This window comes from Salvelinus namaycush, chromosome 20 (assembly GCF_016432855.1).
Source record: "Salvelinus namaycush isolate Seneca chromosome 20, SaNama_1.0, whole genome shotgun sequence".
In the NCBI taxonomy this organism is placed as follows: domain Eukaryota; kingdom Metazoa; phylum Chordata; class Actinopteri; order Salmoniformes; family Salmonidae; genus Salvelinus; species Salvelinus namaycush.
This window is the reverse complement of record NC_052326.1, coordinates 28,656,954-28,679,389: the sequence shown is the minus strand read 5'-3', so window position 1 is coordinate 28,679,389 and position 22,436 is coordinate 28,656,954. Positions and strand designations below refer to the sequence as shown.

Here is a 22,436-nt window from a genome sequence, read left to right as displayed (position 1 = left end):
GTTGAAATGGTGCTGAAATAGCAGAGCCAATGCTCCTGTTGTCTTTTTACTGACTTGCGTGGTTCTAAATCAGTAGTTGTTTAGTAAACTGTCTAAAACATTGAACTTCCTTGACCATGTTGCAGGTCATAACTGTTTGTTAAATGCAATATTTGCTTTGTAGATTTCACTGGACAGATGTTGCTCTCTGGTTTTGTGATGAAACAAATGTGGGTAATTTAATTTATTGCACCACTGTGTGACTTTTCTTTTTGTCACAGCCTTATTGTATATCATGCTGGCATATGAACAAATGGGTTATAGAGCAAACAACGCAATTACAGTAGTTTGTAATATGGATTTCTTACTGGCTTGGCTTCCTCAGTGATTTTATCCACGCACCCATATTGTTCAACTCACTCACCAGCATTTTAAAACACATGGCAGTAAAACAATCTTCTTTTTTATATTGAATAACTTTTTATTATCATTACTTTTGAAATCCCAATACTCAACAACTGAATTGGCATAGCACTGATTATTTCGTTAAGAAGAGGAGTAATACCAGGGAAAATCCTTGGACTGTTTCTTTGTGATTGATAGAAATAACATCCAATTGTTTAATCTCTCATCTTTTCCCCACTGTTCCTGTTATATCCACACTCAATAGTAGTACACAATCTGTTAAAAAGTCATATTAAGCACTTATTAACAAACTCTTGCCAACCTGAGCTATCAGCAGAGAGGAAGATACAGTAGAGACAATACAGGCATAACAGTGGACAGATGTAAAGAGGGACAGAGCTGTAATTCTAGTGTTGAAACACATTGGCTGACAAAGGAAAGGACATATAGAACATAGTAGTAGCAGTAGTTCTAGGAGTATTAATATCTTAGTAAGAACTTTCTCCATGTCTTTCATTGTGTTTGTGTCGTCAGCTTTTCTCTTGTCATCGCCTACTTATGAATATTTCCCCTGCAACATAAGCTACTAAACCAACCAATGCGCACTCCCAACAAAGGCCATTGTCAGCCACTTGTGCATTTCTTTTTATAGCATCAACAGGCTTCCTGGGGGTAGTAGAGAAGGATGGTGGGAGCAGTGTTGTTGTTAATGGCTTGTTGTCAGTCAAGCCCAAATAAGAGTTTATAACAAAAAATCAGTAAAACAACAGTGCAAAAACAAGTATAAGCTTCCGATTGGCTTAAGACTTAACATCGACAGCCAATACGAACAAAAAATTATAGTGCAGCCAATTATTTGTCAACAGTAAGGTAGGCAATATAGAACTTCAAGTCAAAACAAAACAATTATGAAGAACAGAAAATACAGAGGATTGAATGTTTCAGGACAATGAGAAAGATATCATCATCATCATGTCAAGAAGCTTCAGCCATCACTTTAGAGTTCTCCACTGCACTCCTAGGACATGGCTCCATCTGGACCCCCCAATGTGAGAGACAGAGAGGGGACACACAGTCAGACAGGGTGGGCCAGGCTGTGGGTTCACTCATGATATGGATTCAGGAACGGGCAGGAATAGTGGAGTCTACAGGGGTGTACCAATTCTTCTCTAACGCATTGGATTCATCAAGATGTGTATGTGTGGGAGTGAATGAATGTGTGTTAGAGGTGTATGTATACACCCATCATGTGCAGTACATGTAAATAACTGGAAACTCGTTGGGATTCTGTTGGGAGGGGAATGTGACATGGGTGCATGCAGAAACCAGAGGGGCAGTCCTTTCCTTTAGAAAGAGAGAAGGGGGTTGTTCCTGAAAGCCAGACAGAAGATAGTCCATGTTGCGCCTCAGCAGCTGCAGGCCTCTGCTGAAGGCTTTGCTCGGTCATTCCTGTCCAGCTTGATGGGTTCCGGGAATTCATTATACAGCTCCACCTCTGTCTCCTGATAAAAATAAGAGGGAGAAACAATGAGAAGATGGAGAAGCTGGGATCTAAGTTTTACTCTTCTACTTAAGTAGTCCTCTGAAAGAACAGTCAACAAAACAAAGGCCTGTCTCCCACTTGAATCTTCTCTTTGTGCCAGACTGGGTTCAAATGCCTTCTGTTTCATTTTTCTGTATCTGTCTATATATTTTTGCTGCTCTAGGGACATAAGTTAAATAAGGTTATCCAAACAATAATTATGTGTTGATATTTATTGTTTTACTCTTTATGCGATGTGCACTGAATTATCACAGTGAATTATTGTAATGTTTATCTATGTGTCAATTCATCCCATAAGGAATGGGTTGCCAACTGGCAATTTGACACAAAAATAAAATGTCATTCATTCACCAAAAACCCCAATTCCCTCCTGTGAGCTGCCATGATGATCCTGGCCCCACCCACCTGTTTCAGGGCATTGCGTGCAATGGTCTGGAAGGCCTGCTCTACGTTGATGGCCTCCTTAGCACTGGTCTCAAAGTAGGGGATGTTGTCCTTACTCTGACACCATGCCTGAGCTCGCTTGGTCGTCACCTGGGTGTGGAGGGAAAGACATTCACAAAAATCAGATGAGATCTATGAGGAGACCCCAATATTGGTGAAAAACACACATTAGATCGTACCCTGCGACTGAGAAACTTTGAATCAAATGTATGGAAACTCCACTGGAGATGACATTAGCATTAGGGCCAATGACTGTAGTACTAGAGGTGGTAACATTAGATGTGGTAACGCCTATAGTCATCCGTCACCCACCTGTCTGTTCTCCAGGTCGATCTTGTTGCCTAGCACCACAAAGGGGAAGTTCTCGGGGTCTCTGGGACTGGCCTGGATGAGGAACTCGTCCCTCCAGCTGTCTAGAGTCTTGAAGGTGTTAGGAGCAGTCACATCAAACACCAGCACACAGCAGTCTGCACCGCGGTAGAACGCCACACCCAGAGACTGGAACCTCTCCTGCCCTGCCGTGTCCCAGATCTGGCCATGTGGACAGGTGGAGGGAGCGATGGAGAGAAGAAAGGAGGGAGGGAAACCGTGACAGAAGGAAAGAGGGTTAACTATTGCTGGGAAACATGTTTTCTTCTGAACTAAGATCTTAAACTAATCACACTGTCATGTAATCAGACTTGTTTGGTTGCCACTTGAAGTTTGCATCAGTGTTACCAAAAGCGTACTTCATAATTAACTGTTGATCAAATCACCCATTGGTATGACAAGTTGTTTGCATTTCCTTAGTATGTAGCCTAAAGGTTAAGAGTGTTGGGCCAGTAACCGAAAGGTTGCTGGTTCAAATCCCCGAGCTGACTAGGTGAAAAATATGTCAACGTGCAATTGAGCAAGGCACTTAACCCTGTAAGTCACTCTGGATAAGAACATCTGCTAAATGACTAAAATGTAAATGTATGTAAATCAGACAAAACAGGTGTACCTGTTTGGCACTACTGATGTAGCCACGTCATAATCACTTCCCCAGTCTACAAAGGCACTTCTCAGCCTGAAAATGGTGTGTATCTTTGTGATTACAGGGCTCATTTTTAAAAAGTGACCTTGGCCTCAACATTACTCCCTGTCAAAATAAAGGGTATATATAAAAAATTTAAGAAAGTGCTCCATATACTGTTTATTAGGGCTGACCTCATTTAGTCGACTGGTTGATTGTTTGGTCAATAGGCTGCTGGTTGACCGACATTTCTTTAACAATTTAGAATTTTTATAATGGTGCACAAGACACCTGTCTGATTCGCACCTCTCTCAGTGGACTAATCCATTGCGGAGACCACGGGGATGGCATAGTCCATCACTCCATGTGATAGTGAAATTGTATATGGTTATATTATGAAAAAATAATGGTGCAACACTAAGAAATGGAATATTATTTAGAACAAATGCACTTTCTCCCGCGTTGGATATGGTCGCTGTCCGCGGTTCTGAAAAATAATCTTCAGTATGCCATAGAATTGCCGCATTTCCGCATTTCCCCATACGTGCATAATTGCAAAGTTACAGCATTTTGGGATTGAGAACAACGCAGCGGAGGCAGCAGCAGCATAGAAGAGGAAACAGTCCTTGTCTTAGCCTAACTGTCTAAGAAAATTAAGAGGAAACCCCAATTTAATTACAGTTGAAGTCAGAAGTTTACATACACTTAGGTTGGAGTCATTAAAACTCGTTTTTCAACCACTCCACAAATTTCTTGTTAACAAACTATAGTTTTGGCAAGTCGGTTAGGACATATACTTTGTGCATGACAAGTCATTTTTCCAACAATTGTTTACAGACAGATTATTTCACTTATAATTCCCTGTATCACAATTCCAGTGGGTCAGAAGTTTACATACACTAAGTTGACTGTGCCTTTAAACAGCTTGAAAAATGCCAGATAATGATGTCATGATGTCATTAGAAGCTTCTGATAGGCTAACTGACATCATTTGAGTCAATTGGAGGTGTACCTGTGGATGTATTTCAAGGCCTACCTTCAAACGCAGTGCCTCTTTGCTTCTCTAGGATAGGGGGCAGCATTTTCACGTTTGGATGAAAAGCATACCCAAATTCAACTGCCAGCTACTCATCCCCAGAATATATGCATATTATTAGTAGATTTGGACAGAAAACACTCTGAAGTTTCTAAAATTGTTTGAATCACGTCTGTGAGTATAACAGAACTTATCTAGCAGGCAAAACCCCGAGGACAAACCATTCAGATTTTTTGTTTGTTTTTTGAGGTCACTCTTTTCAATTAATTTTCATTGGGAATCCAGATTTCTAATTGACCTTCTTGCAGTTCCTACCGCTTCCACTGGATGTCAACAGTCTTTAGAAATTGGTTGAGGTTTTTTCCTTTGTGTAATGAAGAAGTACGGCCATCCAGAACGAGGGTCACTTAAAGTGTACTGTTTGTTAGAGGCGCGTGACCAGAAAGCTAGCTACAGTTTGTTTTAATCCTGTATTGAGCACAGATCATCCCGTCTTCAATTTTATCGATTATTTACGTTAAAAAATACCTAAAGTTGTATTACAAAAGTACTTTGAAATGTTTTGGCAAAGTTTACAGGTAACTTTTGAGACATTTTGTAGTAACGTTGCACAAGTTGGAACCGGTGTTTTTCTGGATCAAACACGCCAAATAAATGGAAATTTTGGATATATATCGACGGAATTAATCGAACAAAAGGACCATTTGTGATGTTTATGGGACATATTGGAGTCCCAACAACAGAAGCTCGTCAAAGGTAAGGCATGAATTATATTTTTATTTCTGCGTTTTGTGTCGCGCCTGCAGGGTTGAAATATGCTTCTCTCTCTTTGTTTACTCTGTTGCTATCCTCATAATAGCATCGTTTGTTGTCGCCAAAAAGCCTATTTGAATTCTGACATGTTGGCTGGATTCACAACAAGTGTAGGTATAATTTGGTATCTTTCATGTGTGATTTAATGAAAGTTTGATTTTTATAGTAATTTATTTGAATTTGGTGCTCTGCATTTTTACTGGCTTTTGGCCAAGTGGGACGTTAGCGTCCCACATATCCCAGAGAAGTTAAAGAGCTTGGAAAATTCCCCAAAATTATGTCATGGCTTTAGAAGCTTCTGATAGGCTAATTGGCATCATTTGAGTCAATTGGAGGTGTACCTGTGAATGTATTTCAAGGCCTACCTTCAAACTCACTGCCTCTTTGCTTGACATCACGGGAAAATCAAAAGAAATCAGCCAAGACCCCAGAAAAAAAAATGGTAGACCTCCACAAGTCTGGTTCATCCTTGGGAGCAATTTCCAAAGGCCTGAAGGTACCACGTTCATCTGTACAAGCAATAGTATGCAAGTATAAACACCATGGGACCACGCAGCCGTCATACCGCTCAGGAAGGAGACGCGTTGTCTCCTAGAGATGAATGTACTTTGGTGCGAAAAGTGCAAATCAATCACAGAACAACAGCAAAGGACCTTATGAAGATGCTGGAGGAAACGGGTACAAAAGCATCTATATCCACAGTAAAATGAGTTCTATATCGACATAACCTGAAAGGCCGCTCAGCAAGGAAGAAGCCACTGCTCCAAAACCACCATAAAAAAGTCAGACTACGGTTTGCAACTGCACATGGAGACAAAGGTCGTACTTTTTGGAGAAATGTCCTCTGGTCTGATGAAACAAAAATAGAACTGTTTGGCCATAATGACCATCGTTATGTTTGGAGGAAAAAGGGGGAAGCTTGCAAGCCGAAGAACACCATCCCAACCGTGAAGCACGAGGGTGGCAGCATCATGTTGTGGGGATGCTTTGCGGCAGGAGGGACTGGTGCACTTCACAAAATAGATGGCATCATGAGGAAAGAAAATGTGGATATATTGAAGCAACATCTCAAGACATCAGTCAAAGCTTAGTCGCAAATGGGTCTTCAAATGGACAATGACCCCAAGCATACTTCCAAAGTTGTGGCAAAATGGCTTAAGGACAACAAAATCAAGGTATTGGAGTGGCCATCACAAAGCCCTGACCTCATTCCTATAGAACATTTGTGGGCAGAACTGAAAAAGTGTGTGCGAGCAAGGGGGCCTACAAACCTGATTCAGTTACACCAGCTCTGTCAGGAGGAATGGGCCAAAATTCACCCAATTTAAATGTGGGAAGGCTACCCGAAACATTTGACCCAAGTTAAACAATTTAAAGGCAATGCTACCAAATACTAATTGAGTGTATGTAAACTTCTGACCCACTGGGAATGTGATGAAAGAAATAAAAGCTGAAATAAATAATTCTCTCTATTATTCTGACATTTCACATTCTTAAAATAAAGTGTTGATCCTAACTGACCTAAGACAAGGAATTTTTACTAGGAATTTTTACTAGGATTAAATGTCAGGAATTGTGAAACACCATAGCCAAATACATTTAAACTCAGTTTATGTAAACTTCCGACTTCAACTGTATGTATTCCTCTTGTCCAGATGGAATAAGGCAGTGTGCAGTACGATGGCATCATCTGTGGATCTATTGTTGGATTGTATGCAGAGCTGGCGAAGGCTAGCTTGTCCGGGAGCATTACATCGGTGTCTGCGAAGTGGCTGGTTTCCCCCCTTCATAATCTGTGATTATCTTGGGTCTGTCACATACGTCTTGTGTCTGAGCTGTTGAATTGGGAATCCACTTTCTTTCTGTATTGACGTTTTGCCTGTTTGCCTTACGGCGGGCTGTTAGTATTTGGTCAAATTCCCAGTCACCTTGCCGTAGTTAAATGTGGTGGTTCGCACTTTCAGTTATCACGAATGCTGCTATCTATCCACGGTTTTTGGTTTGGATAGGTTTTAATCGTCACAATGGGAACATCCCCTATACATTTCCTGATGAACTCAGTCACTATCAGTGTATACATCAATGTTATTCTCAGAGGCAACCTGTAACATATCCCAGTCCACGTGATCAAAACAGTCTTGAAGCATGGATTCCGATTGGTCAAACCAGCGTTGAATAGACCTTAGCATGGGTACTTCCTGTTTGAGTTTCTGCCTATAGGAATGGAGGAGCAAAATGGTTAACAATGGTTAAGAGTTTGAAGCGCGAGTACTGCAGGCGATGTTGATATAACTTCGGTAGCGTTTTCCTCAGATTTGCTTTACTAAAGTCCCCAGCTTTAATAAATGCGGCTTCAGGATATGCAGTTTACACAAGGTCCAGTGTAGTTCCTTGAGAGCTGTCGTGGTATCGACTTGAAGATATACACACGGCTGTGACGATACCCGAAGAAAATTCTGTATGGAGGTAATGCGGTCGGCATTTGATTGTGACGTATTCCAGGTCGGGTGAACAAAATAACTTAAGTTCCTGTACGTTACCACAATCACACCATGAGTAGTTAATCATGAAACATACACCTTCGCCTTTCTTGTTCCTGGAGTACTATATTCCTATCTGCATGATGTATTGAAAACCCAGCTGGCTGTATGGACGGGGACAGTATATCCAGAAAGAGACATGATTCTGTGAAACAGAGTATGTTACAGTTCCTGATGTCTCTCTGGAAGTAGATCCTTTATTTTCTCCACGGACTGAACATTTGTGACTAATATACTCGGAAGCGGTGGATGGTGTGCACACCTCCTGAGTCGGACTAAAAGTCCACTCCAAATACCTCTTCTGCGCCGGCGGCGTCTTGGAGCTGCCTCTGGGATAAGTTAAAATGCCTTGGATGGTACGAACAAAGGATCCAATTCAGGAAAGTCGAAATGCTGGTGAGTTACCGCCTCTCTGATATCAAAAAGTTATTTCCAGCTGTATGTAATAATGCAAAGAACGTTTTGGGCTAATAACGTGAGAAAGAACATTATAAAAAATAAAATACTGCAAAGTTGCTTAGGAGTCTGAAACAAGCGGCCATGTCTATCCGCGCCATCTTTATTATTGGATATTGTGGCTGTGATGGTGGTGCTGTAGCCACGTTTCTGTACCTGCATTGTGACGAGCCGGTCGTCCACCATCACCTCCTTGGTCAGGAAGTCAGCTCCTATTGTGGCTTTGTACTGGTTACTGAACTTCCTATTCACATACTGGTTCATCAGGGAGGTCTTCCCAACTCTGAGAAGGAAAGATATGAAGGGAGAGAAAGAGAGGTGGACAACAAGCAGGGGAAAGAAAGGTGTTAAAGATAATTATTAATTTATTTGACATGGCTGCATTATTCCAACTATCCATTCAGTCCTAATGGTGAAAGAGGAACCATGGCCAATGGCTCATGAGACAAACTCAATGAGGAGCAGAGAGAGATCAGACACTATTAAAACCCCATTAGAGGTGCTCTGATGCAATACTGTGGACACTCACACTCTCTAGCTCTCCTCTGCAGTGTTGAGCATGCAGTGACACAATGATAATACAGCAGCATTAGATTACACAGTGTGAGAGGGGAGGGAAAGTGAAATAAAAAGTACAGTCATAAATCAAATGGAGACATACAGGTAACTGCCAAAATAAAGGAAACACCAACATAAAGGGTCTTAATAGGGCGTTGGGCCACCACGAGCCGCCAGAACAGCTTCAAAGTGCCTTGGCATATATTCTACAAGTGTCTGGAACTCAATTGGAGGGATGCGACACCATTCTTCCACAATAAATTCCATAGCTTTGTGTTTTGTTGATGGTGGTGGAAAATGAGGTCTCAGGTGCCGCTCCAGAATGTCCCATAAGTGTTCAATTGGGTTGAGATCTGGTGACAGACATACAGTCACCCTTTAAACCTCCTATGCTCCTTTGAGACCCCTCTTTCAAAGTCACTGAGCTCTCTAATTCTAGCCATGGTAGCCAAAATAATGGGCAACTGGGCATTTGTATACATGACTGTAAGCATGACGGGATGTTTTAATTGCTTAATTAACTCAGGAACCACACCTACAGTGGCGCAAAAAAAGTATTTAGTCAGCCACCAATTGTGCAAGTTCTCCCACTTAAAAAGATGAGAGAGGCCTGTAATTTTCATCATAGGTACACTTCAACTATGACAGACAAAATGAGAAAAAAAAAATCCAGAAAATCACATTGTAGGATTTTTAATGAATTTATTTGCAAATTATGGTGGAAAATAAGTATTTGGTCAATAACAAAAGTTTCTCAATACTTTGTTATATACCCTTTGTTGGCAATGACAGAGGTCAAACGTTTTCTGTAAGTCTTCACAAGGTTTTCACACACTGTTGCTGGTATTTTGGCCCATTCCTCCATGCAGATCTCCTCTAGAGCAGTGATGTTTTGGGGCTGTTGCTGGGCAACACGGACTTTCAACTCCCTCCAAAGATTTTCTATGGGGTTGAGATCTGGAGACTGGCTAGGCCACTCCAGGACCTTGAAATGCTTCTTGCGAAGCCACTCCTTCGTTGCCCGGGCGGTGTGTTTGGGATCATTGTCATGCTGAAAGACCCAGCCACGTTTCATCTTCAATGCCCTTGCTGATGGAAGGAGGTTTTCACTCAATCTCACGATACATGGCCCCATTCATTCTTTCCTTTACACGGATCAGTCGTCCTGGTCCCTTTGCAGAAAAACAGCCCCAAAGCATGATGTTTCCACCCCCATGCTTCACAGTAGGTATGGTGTTCTTTGGATGCAACTCAGCATTCTTTGTCCTCCAAACACGACGAGTTGAGTTTTTACCAAAAAGTTATATTTTGGTTTCATCTGACCATATGACATTCTCCCAATCTTCTTCTGGATCATCCAAATGCTCTCTAGCAAACTTCAGACGGGCCTGGACATGTACTGGCTTAAGCAGGGGGACACGTCTAGCACTGCAGGATTTGAGTCCCTGGCGGCGTAGTGTGTTACTGATGGTAGGCTTTGTTACTTTGGTCCCAGCTCTCTGCAGGTCATTCACTAGGTCCCCCCGTGTGGTTCTGGGATTTTTGCTCACCGTTCTTGTGATCATTTTGACCCCACAGGGTGAGATCTTGCGTGGAGCCCCAGATCGAGGGAGATTATCAGTGGTCTTGTATGTCTTCCATTTTCTAATAATTGCTCCCACAGTTGATTTCTTCAAACCAAGCTGCTTACCTATTGCAGATTCAGTCTTCCCAGCCTGGTGCAGGTCTACAATTTTGTTTCTGGTGTCCTTTGACAGCTCTTTGGTCTTGGCCATAGTGAAGTTTGGAGTGTGACTGTTTGAGGTTGTGGACAGGTGTCTTTTATGCTGATAACAAGTTCAAACAGGTGCCATTAATACAGGTAACGAGTGGAGGACAGAGGAGCCTCTTAAAGAAGGTCTGTGAGAGCCAGAAATCTTGCTTGTTTGTAGGTGACCAAATACTTATTTTCCACCATAATTTGCAAATAAATTCATTAAAAATCCTACAATGTGATTTTCTGGATTTTTTTTTCTCATTTTGTCTGTCATAGTTAAAGTGTACCTATGATGAAAATTACAGGCCTCTCTCATCTTTTTAAGTGGGAGAACTTGCACAATTGGTGGCTGACTAAATACTTTTTTGCCCCACTGTATGTGAAAGCACCTGCTTTCAATATACTTTGTACCCCTCACTTACTCTAGTGTTTCCTTTATTTTGGCAGTTACCTGTAGATGTGTGGCACAACCAAACAGCAGTCTGACTGTACAGGAAGACTGTAGTAGACTGCAGTTTCTAATGAATCTGGAATACCCAAACAGCAGTCTATTATCAAAGTGGAAAACGAAACACTGGTCAAACAGGAAGAGAACACAAATACTCGGTGACTAACCCAGAATCCCCAAGGATGATGACTTTCAGGAGCACTTTCTTCCTGGACGTCATTCTGTCGTGTCTGATGAGAGACCACACGCACAAAATCAGGGTTGCGTCTCAGTCTCTCCTTCCTCCTGAAGTGTGCACTCGTTCACTACTCCCTACACATTTAAAAGCATTGTATTGATGTAGGCCAAGAGGGAGTTTCCATTTACCAGTCATTTCCTTTCAAATCCATACTTTGGGAGAAAGTTGATTATTTGGATACAACCCAGGACTTGGACTATGCACGCACGCACACGATGATTTAATAAGGCCCGCCATGATGTCTTAGTTAAAAAATTATATATATTTTGTATCATTTTTTCTTCCAAATGACTAAAACCAAATCGAAACTGTGTAGACATTATAATGTATGTTCAATGTGTCCAACTCGCTAACAATCATCAAAACTAAAGCTAGAAAGTAAGGGAGCATCCGAAATTCCAGAAATTATGGATAAGCGGATCATTATTTGCACATTTTGACAGCGAGGAAATAACACATTTTCAGCAAGGCCCTCCGGGGTCCAGACCATGGTGAAGACCAAACGGGCCCCTGGGGCAAATTAGTTTGACACCCCTGCCCTACCTAAACACAAAAACATGCACACACCTGGAAAAAAGTAGTTCTTGCAAGTATATTGACCTGATTTCTCTAGACATTTTATATTTTTCAAATAGTTTCAAACTGATTGCTGGGGTTGAAATTAGAAGTCGACCGATTAATCGGGGCCGATTTCAAGTTTTCATAACAATCGGAAATCGGTATTTTTGGGCGCCGATTTGCCAATTATTAATTTTTCTTTTTACACCTTTATTTAATCTTTATTTAACTAGGCAAGTTAGTTAAGAACACATTCTTATTTTCAATGACGGCCTAGGAACGAGGCAGAACGACAGATTTTTAACCTTGTCAGCTCGGGGGATCCAATCTTGCAACCTTGCAGTTAACTAGTCCAATGCTCTAACATCTGATTACATTGCACTCCACGAGGAGCCTGCCTGTTAAGCGAATGCAGTAAGCTAAGGTAAATTGCTAGCTAGCATTAAACTTATCTTATAAAAAACAATCAATCAATGACTGTCATTGCTCCAATGTGTACTTAACCATAAACATCAATGCCTTTCTTAAAATCAATACACAAGTATATATTTTTAAACCTGCATATTTAGCTAAAAGAAGTCCAGGTTAGCAGGCAATATTAACCAGGTGAAATGGTGTCATTTCTCTTGCGTTCATTGCACGCAGAGTAAGGGTATATGCAACAGTTTGGGCCGCCTGGCTCTTTGCGAACTAATTTGCCAGAATTTTACGTAATTATGACATAACATTGAAGGTTGTGCAATGTAACAGGAATATTTAGACTCGTGGATGCCACCCGTTAGATAAAATACGGAACGGAATAAACGTTTTGTTTTCGAGGTGATAGTTTCCGGATTAGTCAAAGGTATATGGTTTAGAAAGAAATAGTCGACGCGTTATAATTCCTGTAATAACTTGCGGCTGAACTTGAAAGGGGTTCCTTCGTTATTTTACCGTTCATGTCTTCCATAGAGAATGTCTTGATCTACTTCAAATAAGGTCTGTGTTTCGCAGAGGAGCAGACTGACAGGGGTCCATGCAGACAAGCTCTGCTTTCTGCACTACAACCCAAAACTTCTTAACTGGGAATATTGAAGACCCATGAAAGCTGGTGGTTCGTTTTAACATATGTTCTCATGTTATTTGAGACTAAATAGATTTTATTTATGTATTATATTAAGTTATAATAAAAGTGTTCATTCTTCATTCAGTATTGTTGCGATTGTCATTATTACAAAAGTGTGTGTGTGTGTATGATATATATATATATATATATATACACACTGCTCAAAAAATTTAAGTGAACACTTAAACAACACAATGTAACTCCAAGTCAATCACACTTCTGTGAAATCAAACTGTCCACTTAGGAAGCAACACTGATTGACAATAAATTCCACATGCTGTTGTGCAAATGGAATAGACAACAGGTGGAAATTATAGGCAATTAGCAAGACACCCCCAATAAAGGAGTGGTTCTGCAGGTGGTGACCACAGACCACTTCTCAGTTCCTATGCTTCCTGGCTGATGTTTTGGTCACTTTTGAATGCTGGCGGTGCTTTCAATCTAGTGGTAGCATGAGACGAAGTCTACAACCCACACAAGTGGCTCAGGTAGTGCAGCTCATCCAGGATGGCACATCAATGCGAGCTGTGGCAAGAAGGTTTGCTGTGTCTGTCAGAGTAGTGTCCAGAGCATGGAGGCGCTACCAGGAGACAAGCCAGTACATCAGGAGACGTGGAGGAGGCCGTAGGAGAAAACCACCCAGCAGCAGGACCGCTACCTCCGCCTTTGTGCAAGGAGGAGCACTGCCAGAGCCCTGCAAAATGACCTCCAGCAGATGTGTCTGCTCAAACGGTCAGAAACAGACTCCATGAGGGTGGTATGAGGGCCCGACGTCCACAGGTGGGGTTGTGCTTACAGCCCAACACCGTGCAGGACGTTTGGCATTTGCCAGAGAACACCAAGATTGGCAAATTCGCCACTGGCGCCCTGTGCTCTTCACAGATGAAAGCAGGTTCACACTGAGCGCATGTGACAGACGTGACAGTCTGGAGACGCCGTGGAGAACGTTCTGCTGCCTGCAACATCTTCCAGCATGACCGGTTTGGCGGTGGGTCAGTCATGGTGTGGGGTGGCATTTCTTGGGGGCCGCACAGCCCTCCATGGGCTCGCCAGAGGTAGCCTGACTGCCATTAGGTACCGAGATGAGATCCTCAGACCCCTTGTGAGACCATATGCTGGTGCGGTTGGCCCTGGGTTCCTCCTAATGCAAGACAACGCTAGACCTCATGTGGCTGGAGTGTGTCAGCAGTTCCTGCAAGAGGAAGGCATTGATGCTATGGACTGGCCCGCCCGTTCCCCAGACCTGAATCCAATTGAGCACATCTGGGACATCATGTCTCGCTCCATCCACCAACGCCACGTTGCACCACAGACTGTCCAGGAGTTGGCGGATGCTTTAGTCCAGGTCTGGGAGGAGATCCCTCAGGAGACCATCCGCCACCTCATCAGGAGCATGCCCAGGCATTGTAGGGAGGTCATACAGGCACGTGGAGGCCACACACACTACTGAGCTTCATTTTGACTTGTTTTAAGGACATTACATCAAAGTTGGATCAGCCTGTAGTGTGGTTTTCCACTTTAATTTTGAGTGCGACTCCAAATCCAGACCTCCATGGGTTGATAAATTTGATTTCCATTGATAATTTTTGTGTGATTTTGTTGTCAGCACATTCAACTATGTAAAGAAAAAAGTTTTTAATAAGAATATTTCATTCATTCAGATCTAGGATGTGTTATTTTAGTGTTCCTTTTATTTTTTTGAGCAGTGTATATATATATATATATATATATATATATATATATATATATATATATATATATATATATATATATATATATATATAAATAAATACATTTTTTATTTTTTTAAATCGGCATCTGCTTTTTTTGTCCACCAACAATCGGTATCGGTGTTGAAAAATCATAATCGGTCGACCTCTAGTTGAAATCCATAGCTTCGCACAATGAGCGTCAGAAAATGCTATAATGTGTGTGATTTAGCACTGTGTGTACTGTATAGTCAGTGCTATTCCACTGGGCATCAGACTTGAACTCTATTCATTCCAGTCATGTGTTCCCTAATCTCTCTCTCACACACACACACACAGAGAGAGTCTGAGGACTAGATCATGTTTCCCGTCAGAGGCGAGAGAACGACACAACCATAAAACTCTACTCTTTCCCAATCACTTCCAGGGTGGCCGTTCCCAAACTGCAGTTTTAATAAGTGATTATGCTTCAATACTAATGGCAAACATCCTAACTTTGAGGGCACATTCTCTCAATGGAGAAATCTAGGTGAGATCTCTCACAAAGGCACACACACCTGGTGCAGTGTCATGGGAAAGAACCCAGCCCAGTCCTATCTGGCACTGACTGAGATAAGGGATAATAGAAAAGCCCCCCAATGTTATACTGAAACAATGATGAGTGACCCATTCAAATCCATCTTGTGTTTATCATGGGAAACAACAATGTAACAGCCAGGCCAACAGTCAGATTAATGAGTACAACAGCCTTTGTCCGGCCTATTACCATCAAGATATATGTCCGTCTAAACAAAGAGAGTAACTAGCCAGTTATTAATTAAGGAGGAAAGACATGACTGTTTAGGCTACCGCTACACAATCCCCAACATTCCCCTGCATGTACTATCCATTAGGCTTGGGCGGTCTCCAGACTGTCATACCAACCTTGTGCCATACAGGGATATTCGGTAATACTGGCACTGGACACAAGGGGCACTACTTTCAGACCACACAGCCTCGAATCCGAAGGTTAACAATGCTAACAAATACGTATACAATCCCATAGAGAACTCTACCTAAATGCTAACAAGGACAATGTGAACATTTCATACAGTCTCTGACAAACTATTTGCAGGTAGGGATGGGCATGAGTAATCAAGTACTCAAGTACTTGAACGGACGTCAAATCTCGACCTTCAACCAGAGATTTTTTTAATCCAATACTGTAAAACTATTTGGTGGAATGTGATTTGTGGCTGCCCGAACGGGCAAGTGAAATTGTCTTGACAACTTTAATTTGCTTTGACTCTAGTGTTCCATTTGTACATGTGCATTGGCGGGGCACAACAAAAAAGAAACCAAGTCAAACATCACACTGTTCTTCCCCCTCTGTGTCTCATTCACTCACATGTGCTGAGTGCGCACACAAGATCCCGTTAGGCCAACAGAAATAAATGCCTATAAAAACATAGACAGGTTCCACACTGAAAATATGCAAAAACATTAGTTTGACAAAGACAGAGCATATTTTCATCAGAATCATTAAGCCTGGGCCTACTCACCAAGCAGATATCCTGGCCATAATTCATCCCCATGCAGTGTTCAATGTGGAATTGTTCATCCATTTTGAAAATTCCAAAGAACAGGCAGAATAAACTAAATCGAATATCTGTATATTGAAAAGACACATTTTGGTTTGTAACACAGAAAAAAAAATTGTCTTTCAACTCGCTAAATTGAGACCCGTTTTAAATGATCACAGAGAATAACTGTTCCAGGCACGAGATACGCATCACTTCGCACTGTAAACTTTTTTTATTAGGAAAAATATTCTGGTCAATTTAAATTCTGTTATATTAAATCGTATATTTTTTTACTATAAAATAGCTGTGACTTGACAAGGACTCAGGAAAAAACGAGCATCTTGTCTACTAAATTAACAAAACAAGGCTATGCCACAGCACAGCCATAGTCTTCTACAAGCAAGCTCCACTGCTGAGGTTGCGGCCTTTTTGAAGATAGTGTTCCACGATATACACTACCGGTCAAAAGCTTTAGAACACCTACTCATTCAAGGGTTTTTCTCTATTTTTTACAATTTTCTACATTGTAGAATCTATAAAATAACACATATGGAATCATGTAGTAACCAAAAAAGTGTTAAACAAATCCAAATATATTTAATATTTGAGATTCTTCAAAAAGCCACCCTTTGCTTTGATGACAGCTTTGCACTCTTGGCATTCTCTTAACCAGCTTCACCTGGAATGCTTTTCCAACAGTCTTGAAGGAGTTCCCACATATGCTGAGCACTTGTTGGCTGCTTTTCCTTCACTCTTCCAACTCATCCCAAACCATCTTAATTGGCTTGAGGTTGGGTGATTGTGGAGGCCAGGTTATCTGATGCAGAACTCCATCACTCTCCATCTTGGTCAAATAGCCCTTACAAGGTCTGGAGGTGTGTTGGGTCATTGTCCTGTTGAAAAACAGATGATATGGGATGGTGTGTCGCTGCAGAATGCTGTGGTAGCCATGCTGGTTAAGTGTGCCTTGAATTCTAAATAAATCCCAGTGTCACCAGCAAAGTACCCCCACACTATCACACCTCCATGCTTCACGGTGGGAACCACACATGCGGAGTTCATCCGTTCACCTACTCTGCATCTCACAATTTACCAGATTGACTGACCTTCATGTCTTAAAGTAATGATGGACTGTCATTTCTTGCTTATTTGAGCTGTTCTTGCCATATAATGAACTTTGTCTTTTACCAAATAGGGCTATCTTCTGTATACCACCCCTACCTTGTCACAACACAACTGATTGGCTCAAACGCATTAAGGAAAGAAATTTAACAAAATAACTTAAGACACACCTGTTAATTGAAATGCATTCCAGGTGACTACCTCATGAAGCTGGTTGAGAGAATGCTAAGATGTAGAAAATATAAAAAATAAAGAAAAACCCAGGAATGAGTAGGTGTCCAAACTTTTGACTGGTACTGTGTATGTATATGTACACTACCGTTCAAAAGTTTGGGGTCACTTAGGGATGTCCTTGTTTTTGAAAGAAAAGCAATTTTTTTGTCCATTAAAATATCAAATTGATCAGAAAGAGGATGTAGACATTGTTAATGTTGTAAATGACTATTGTAGCTGGAAACGGCGGATTTTTTAATGGAATATCTACATAGGCGTACAGAGGCCCATTATCAGCAACCATCAATCCTGTGTTCCAATGGCACATTGTGTTAGCTAATCCAAGTTTATCATTTTAAAAGGCTAATTGATCATTAGAAAACCCTTTTGCAAATATGTTAGCACAGCTGAAAACTGTTGTTCTGATTAAAGAAGCAATACAACTGGCCTTCTTTAGACTAGATGAGTATCTGGAGCATCAGCATTTGTGGGTTCGATTACAGGCTTTAAATGGCCCGAAACAAGACCTTTCTTCTGAAACTCGTCAGTCTATTCTTGTTCTGAGAAATTAAGGCTATTCCATGCAGAAATTGCCAAGAAACTGAAGATCTCGTACAGCGCTGTGTACTACTCCCTTCACAGAACAGCGCAAACTGGCACTAACCAGAATAGAAAGAGGAGTGGGAGGCCCCGGTACACAACTGAGCAAGAGGACAAGTACATTAGAATGTCTAATTTGCGAAACAGACGCCTCAAGTCCTCAACTGGCAGCTTCATTAAATAGTACCCACAAAATACCAGTCTCAACGTCAACAGTGAAGAGGCGACTCCGAGATGCTGGCCTTCTAAACGGCTATGTACAAATACCACGGTATACCGCCCAAGCCTACCATCCATCCACAGCCCTCACTCCACTCACCCTTAATTAATTAAGTGAAACACAGGGATGTCCCATCTGGCCAAAGCCTGACACTTCTCTCCATTTTCAGAGCTGATACTTGTAAAAAAAAAAGGTTCCAAAATAACAACACTTACGCAACCCCCTGGACAGTGGTCACTGTCTTTCTCTCTCTGTGTGTTGTCCCAGCTGTGGCTCTGTGGGGTCAAAGCCTAGAAACAGGGTAAGTGACCCTTCGTGTCCAGGACCTGTGATCCACTTTTAGTCTCGGTCTGTGAACAAGCCATAGCCATTAACAAGCCCTGTGTTTCTATTGATAACCTACTAACTAGGCCTCTGGATCTGTACTCATAATACAAACCATAGGCGACCGCCAGCAGACATCTAACTACAGACAACTGCTCCACCTGTGAGACTTTTAAAGATTGTTTAGCCATACTCATAAATCCAACATTAATATGATAATGACAAATGGCGGCTATATTTACAAACAGTCTTAACTTACGGCACTGCTCAGACACCAGAGTTGGCCAAACACTCTAGTTCTCCTCTGAGTACAAGAACCCCTTCAGTCCTCCTGCTCTGCTCTCCATTAACTTGTTTGGGATAGGGGGCAGCATTTTCACATTTGGATGAAAAGCGTGCCCAGAGTAAACTGCCTGCTACTCAGTCCCAGTTGCTAATATATGCATATTATTAGTAGATTTGGATAGAAAACACTCTGACGTTTTTAAAACTGTTTGAATGATGTCTGTGAGTATAACAGAACTCACATGGCAGGCGAAAACCTGAGAAAAATCCAACCAGGAAGTGGGAAAACTGAGGTTTGTAGTTTTTTAAACTCTTGGCCTATCGAATACACAGTGTCTATGGGGTCATATTGCACTTCCTACGGCTTCCACTAGATGTCAACCGTCTTTAGAACCTTGTTTGATGCTTCTACTGTGAAGTGGGGGTGAATGAGAGGGGATTGAGTAAGGTCTCTCCCAGAGTCCCACGAGCTGACCATGCGCGTTCATGTGAGAGTTAGCTGGAGTTCCATTGCATTTCTGAAGACAAAGGAATTCTCCGGTTGGAACATTATTGAAGATTTGTTAAAAACATCCTAAAGATTGATTCTATACTTCGTTTGACATGTTTCCACGGACTGTAACGGAACTTTTTGACTTTTTGTCTGCTCCTAGTGATCGCGCCTCATGAATTTGGAATACTGGGCTAAACGCGCTAATAAAAAGGAGGTGTTTGGACATAAATTATGAACTTTATCGAACAAATCAAACATTTATTTTGGAACTGGGATTCCTGGGAGTGCATTCTGATGAAGATCATCAAAGGTAAGTGAATATTTATAATGCTATTCTGACTTCTGTTGACTTGAAAACATGGCGGATATCTTTATGGCTTATTTGGGCTGAGCGCTGTACTCAGATTATAGCATGGTGTGCTTTTTCCGTAAAGTTTTTTTGAAATCTGACACCGCGGTTGCATTAAGGAGAAGTATATCTTTAATTCTGTGAATAACACTTGTATCTTTTATTAATGTTTATTATGAGTATTTCTGTAAATTGATGTGGCTCTGTGCAAACTCACAGGATGTTTGAGGTAAAGCCAAAAGTAAACTGAGGTTTTGGATATAAATAGGAACTTGATCGAACAAAACATACATGTATTGTGTAACACGTCCCGGGAGTGTCATCTGATGAAGAATATCAAAGGTTAGTGATTAATTGTATCTCTATTTCTGCTTTTTGTGACTCCTCTCTTTGGTTGGAAAATCGCTGTATGCTTTCTGTGACTAGTTGCTGACCTAACATAATGATATGTTCTGCTTTCGCCAAAAAGCCCTTTTGAAATCGGACACTGCGGTTGGATTAACGAGAATTTTATATTTAAAATGGTGTCTAATACTTGTATGTTTGAGAAATTTGAATTACGAGATTTCTGTTGATTGAATTTGGCGCCCTGCAATTTCATTGGCTGTTGGCGAGGGGTTCGGAACCCCGGTCCTAGACAGGTTAACTAGTGAAGTGTGATGAGGTAGGGGCCATTTTTGAATACTTTGATGAAAATCCTCGCTTTCTGACTTCTTTGAAGAACTCATTGGCTATCCAACACTTATGACCTGTGTTTACCCAAAGGAAACAAGGAATAAAGAGCAAACTTTTAAAGCATTCGAACAGGGCCAGTGTATTGACTCTGGAGCGTGGAGAACAGCCCTTCAGGATGCCCCACTGGGCATGCCAACACCACAGTCTCCTACATGACTACCAGAGAAGACTACTGACCATTGACCTCCAACTCAGAGAGGCTAGGGGTCAGGTAGCCTTGAGTTCCAGCATGTATAGAGGTTCTCCATAACGTGAAGAATGGATTCCTAAAATACTGGGTTGATCGTCTGACTGTGATCGCTAGACTAGGCAGTAAATCATGGTTATATTTCACATTTCATGGTCATTAATATAGTATGCATTGTTCTCTTGTGGGAGTAGCATGACATCATGCATAACATGATGACTCCAGCAAATCCCAAACAGTGTTCTTTGGTTATGGTCTGATGCCCTCTGTCCATGATGTTGGATTCTAAACACTGCACAGGGAGGGAGAGGTGGAGAGACAGCTGGAATCAGTTACTTCAGTGATTTGTATGCACATACACCCAGATACAGCGGCACATTCAGACACAAACAAAGTCTAAATATAGGCTAGATGTGTTGTGCATAAATAACCCTGATGAGATTAACTCATTTCCAAACATGTCACATACTTAACACCCTCAATGGTACCAGGTTGACAGCTGCACCTGAGTCCCTGCTAGTGTGACTCCCGCAGCTGGAGATACTGTGAGTGTGACACAGTGATGCTCTAACGAGGGGAAAGGTCATCTCTATGCTGACAAAATGTCTAGCTGGAAAGCACAGTATCATGCCTATGTTGTAGTGGAACTATAACCAACATACAAATTAATATTTGTCATAATATAAACCAGTATAATTGTTAAGTTATATTTATAGGAATCCTACTGTAAAGTTAGTTGTTACTGTAACAACCCCAGTCCTCGCCTAATCTGCAACCCATGACACTGCATTATTGAAGTCGGATCACATGGGAGAAAGATTTCCACAAGCTCACGACCGACAAGACGTTTGTTTTACAATCGACTCACTGAGATCCTAAGTGTGACATATCAAACAAACAATGCATGAATCAATCTTTTGTACAAAGAAATGATATGTAATGTTCCATAAAATGTTGTTTTGAACCATGGAAGCTTAGCTATTTGGAATGTACTGAAACTACAATTTGCGGCGTCGTTGTTGTTCAAACTCCATTTCAAGTGGTTATTAATGGACAACAGAAAATATTTTCGGTCATGTCCACATTAGAACGCAATGTTCACTCCGTCGGAGCTGACAGGACAGGAGGCCCACGGCTACACCGTCCCCGACCTATTGCTCAATTCGTCTGCAAGAGGCCGCCCCACTATGACGGTCGCCCATTTCTTGTATTACCCCGTTAGACCATGAACAAAAGCTTTCCGTATGAAATAATGTTATATTATGTCGCAGTCATTAGCTAGTTAATTACATCTCAGAGCTTACCTTCAACTTCCAACACACCAGGCCGCTGTATCGACTCAGGTGAGCCTCTTGTTGAATTTGAATAACTGTCACGAGCAAAATAGATAGCTAGTTAATGCGTTAGCTAGATTGCACAGTTAAAATGTTAATGTATCGAGTTGGTTTCTGCAGCTTGCGATGCTTATCTCTCTTTGATATTCAGCTTCCCCGATAAGTATTTTCAGATTCCCTTCACATTAGTGTAAATACATATATCTAGCTATATAATTTTTGTTCAGATTTTGTTGTCTTGTCTTTTGCCCTGGTTTCTTTTCGCGACTGATTTTTTCTCTCTCACTTCCTCCAAAACAACTAGTCTTGCGTCACCGCGCTGTAACGTAATCACGCACAAACAGGATACACCACGCCCACTTACTGCACCAGAGATGGATCTATAGTAAGTTTGTAAATACCTTAGCTTTTTTTGACTGTACAAATGTAT

The 22,436-nt window shown here is 41.5% G+C and overlaps 1 protein-coding gene across 3 annotated transcripts; it reads right to left on the bottom strand.

Annotated features, from left to right (window-relative positions):
* Positions 1-436: 436 nt before the first annotated feature.
* Positions 437-22,310, bottom strand: LOC120065205 (ras-related protein rab7-like). Of its 3 annotated transcripts, none has more exons than XM_039016003.1 (6): positions 21,977-22,310; positions 11,140-11,284; positions 8,367-8,493; positions 2,684-2,902; positions 2,333-2,461; positions 437-1,886 (listed from the first exon to the last, which is right to left on the bottom strand). In XM_039016003.1, the coding sequence occupies exons 2-6, from the start codon at positions 11,190-11,192 to the stop codon at positions 1,791-1,793; spliced, it is 624 nt and encodes a 207-aa protein (XP_038871931.1). In that variant the 5' UTR covers positions 11,193-11,284; positions 21,977-22,310; the 3' UTR covers positions 437-1,790. The 3 variants fall into 3 exon arrangements, with proteins under 3 accessions (XP_038871931.1, XP_038871930.1, XP_038871932.1); XM_039016002.1 differs by having other exon boundaries at positions 11,140-11,202; XM_039016004.1 differs by lacking the exon at positions 11,140-11,284.
* Positions 22,311-22,436: the final 126 nt, after the last annotated feature.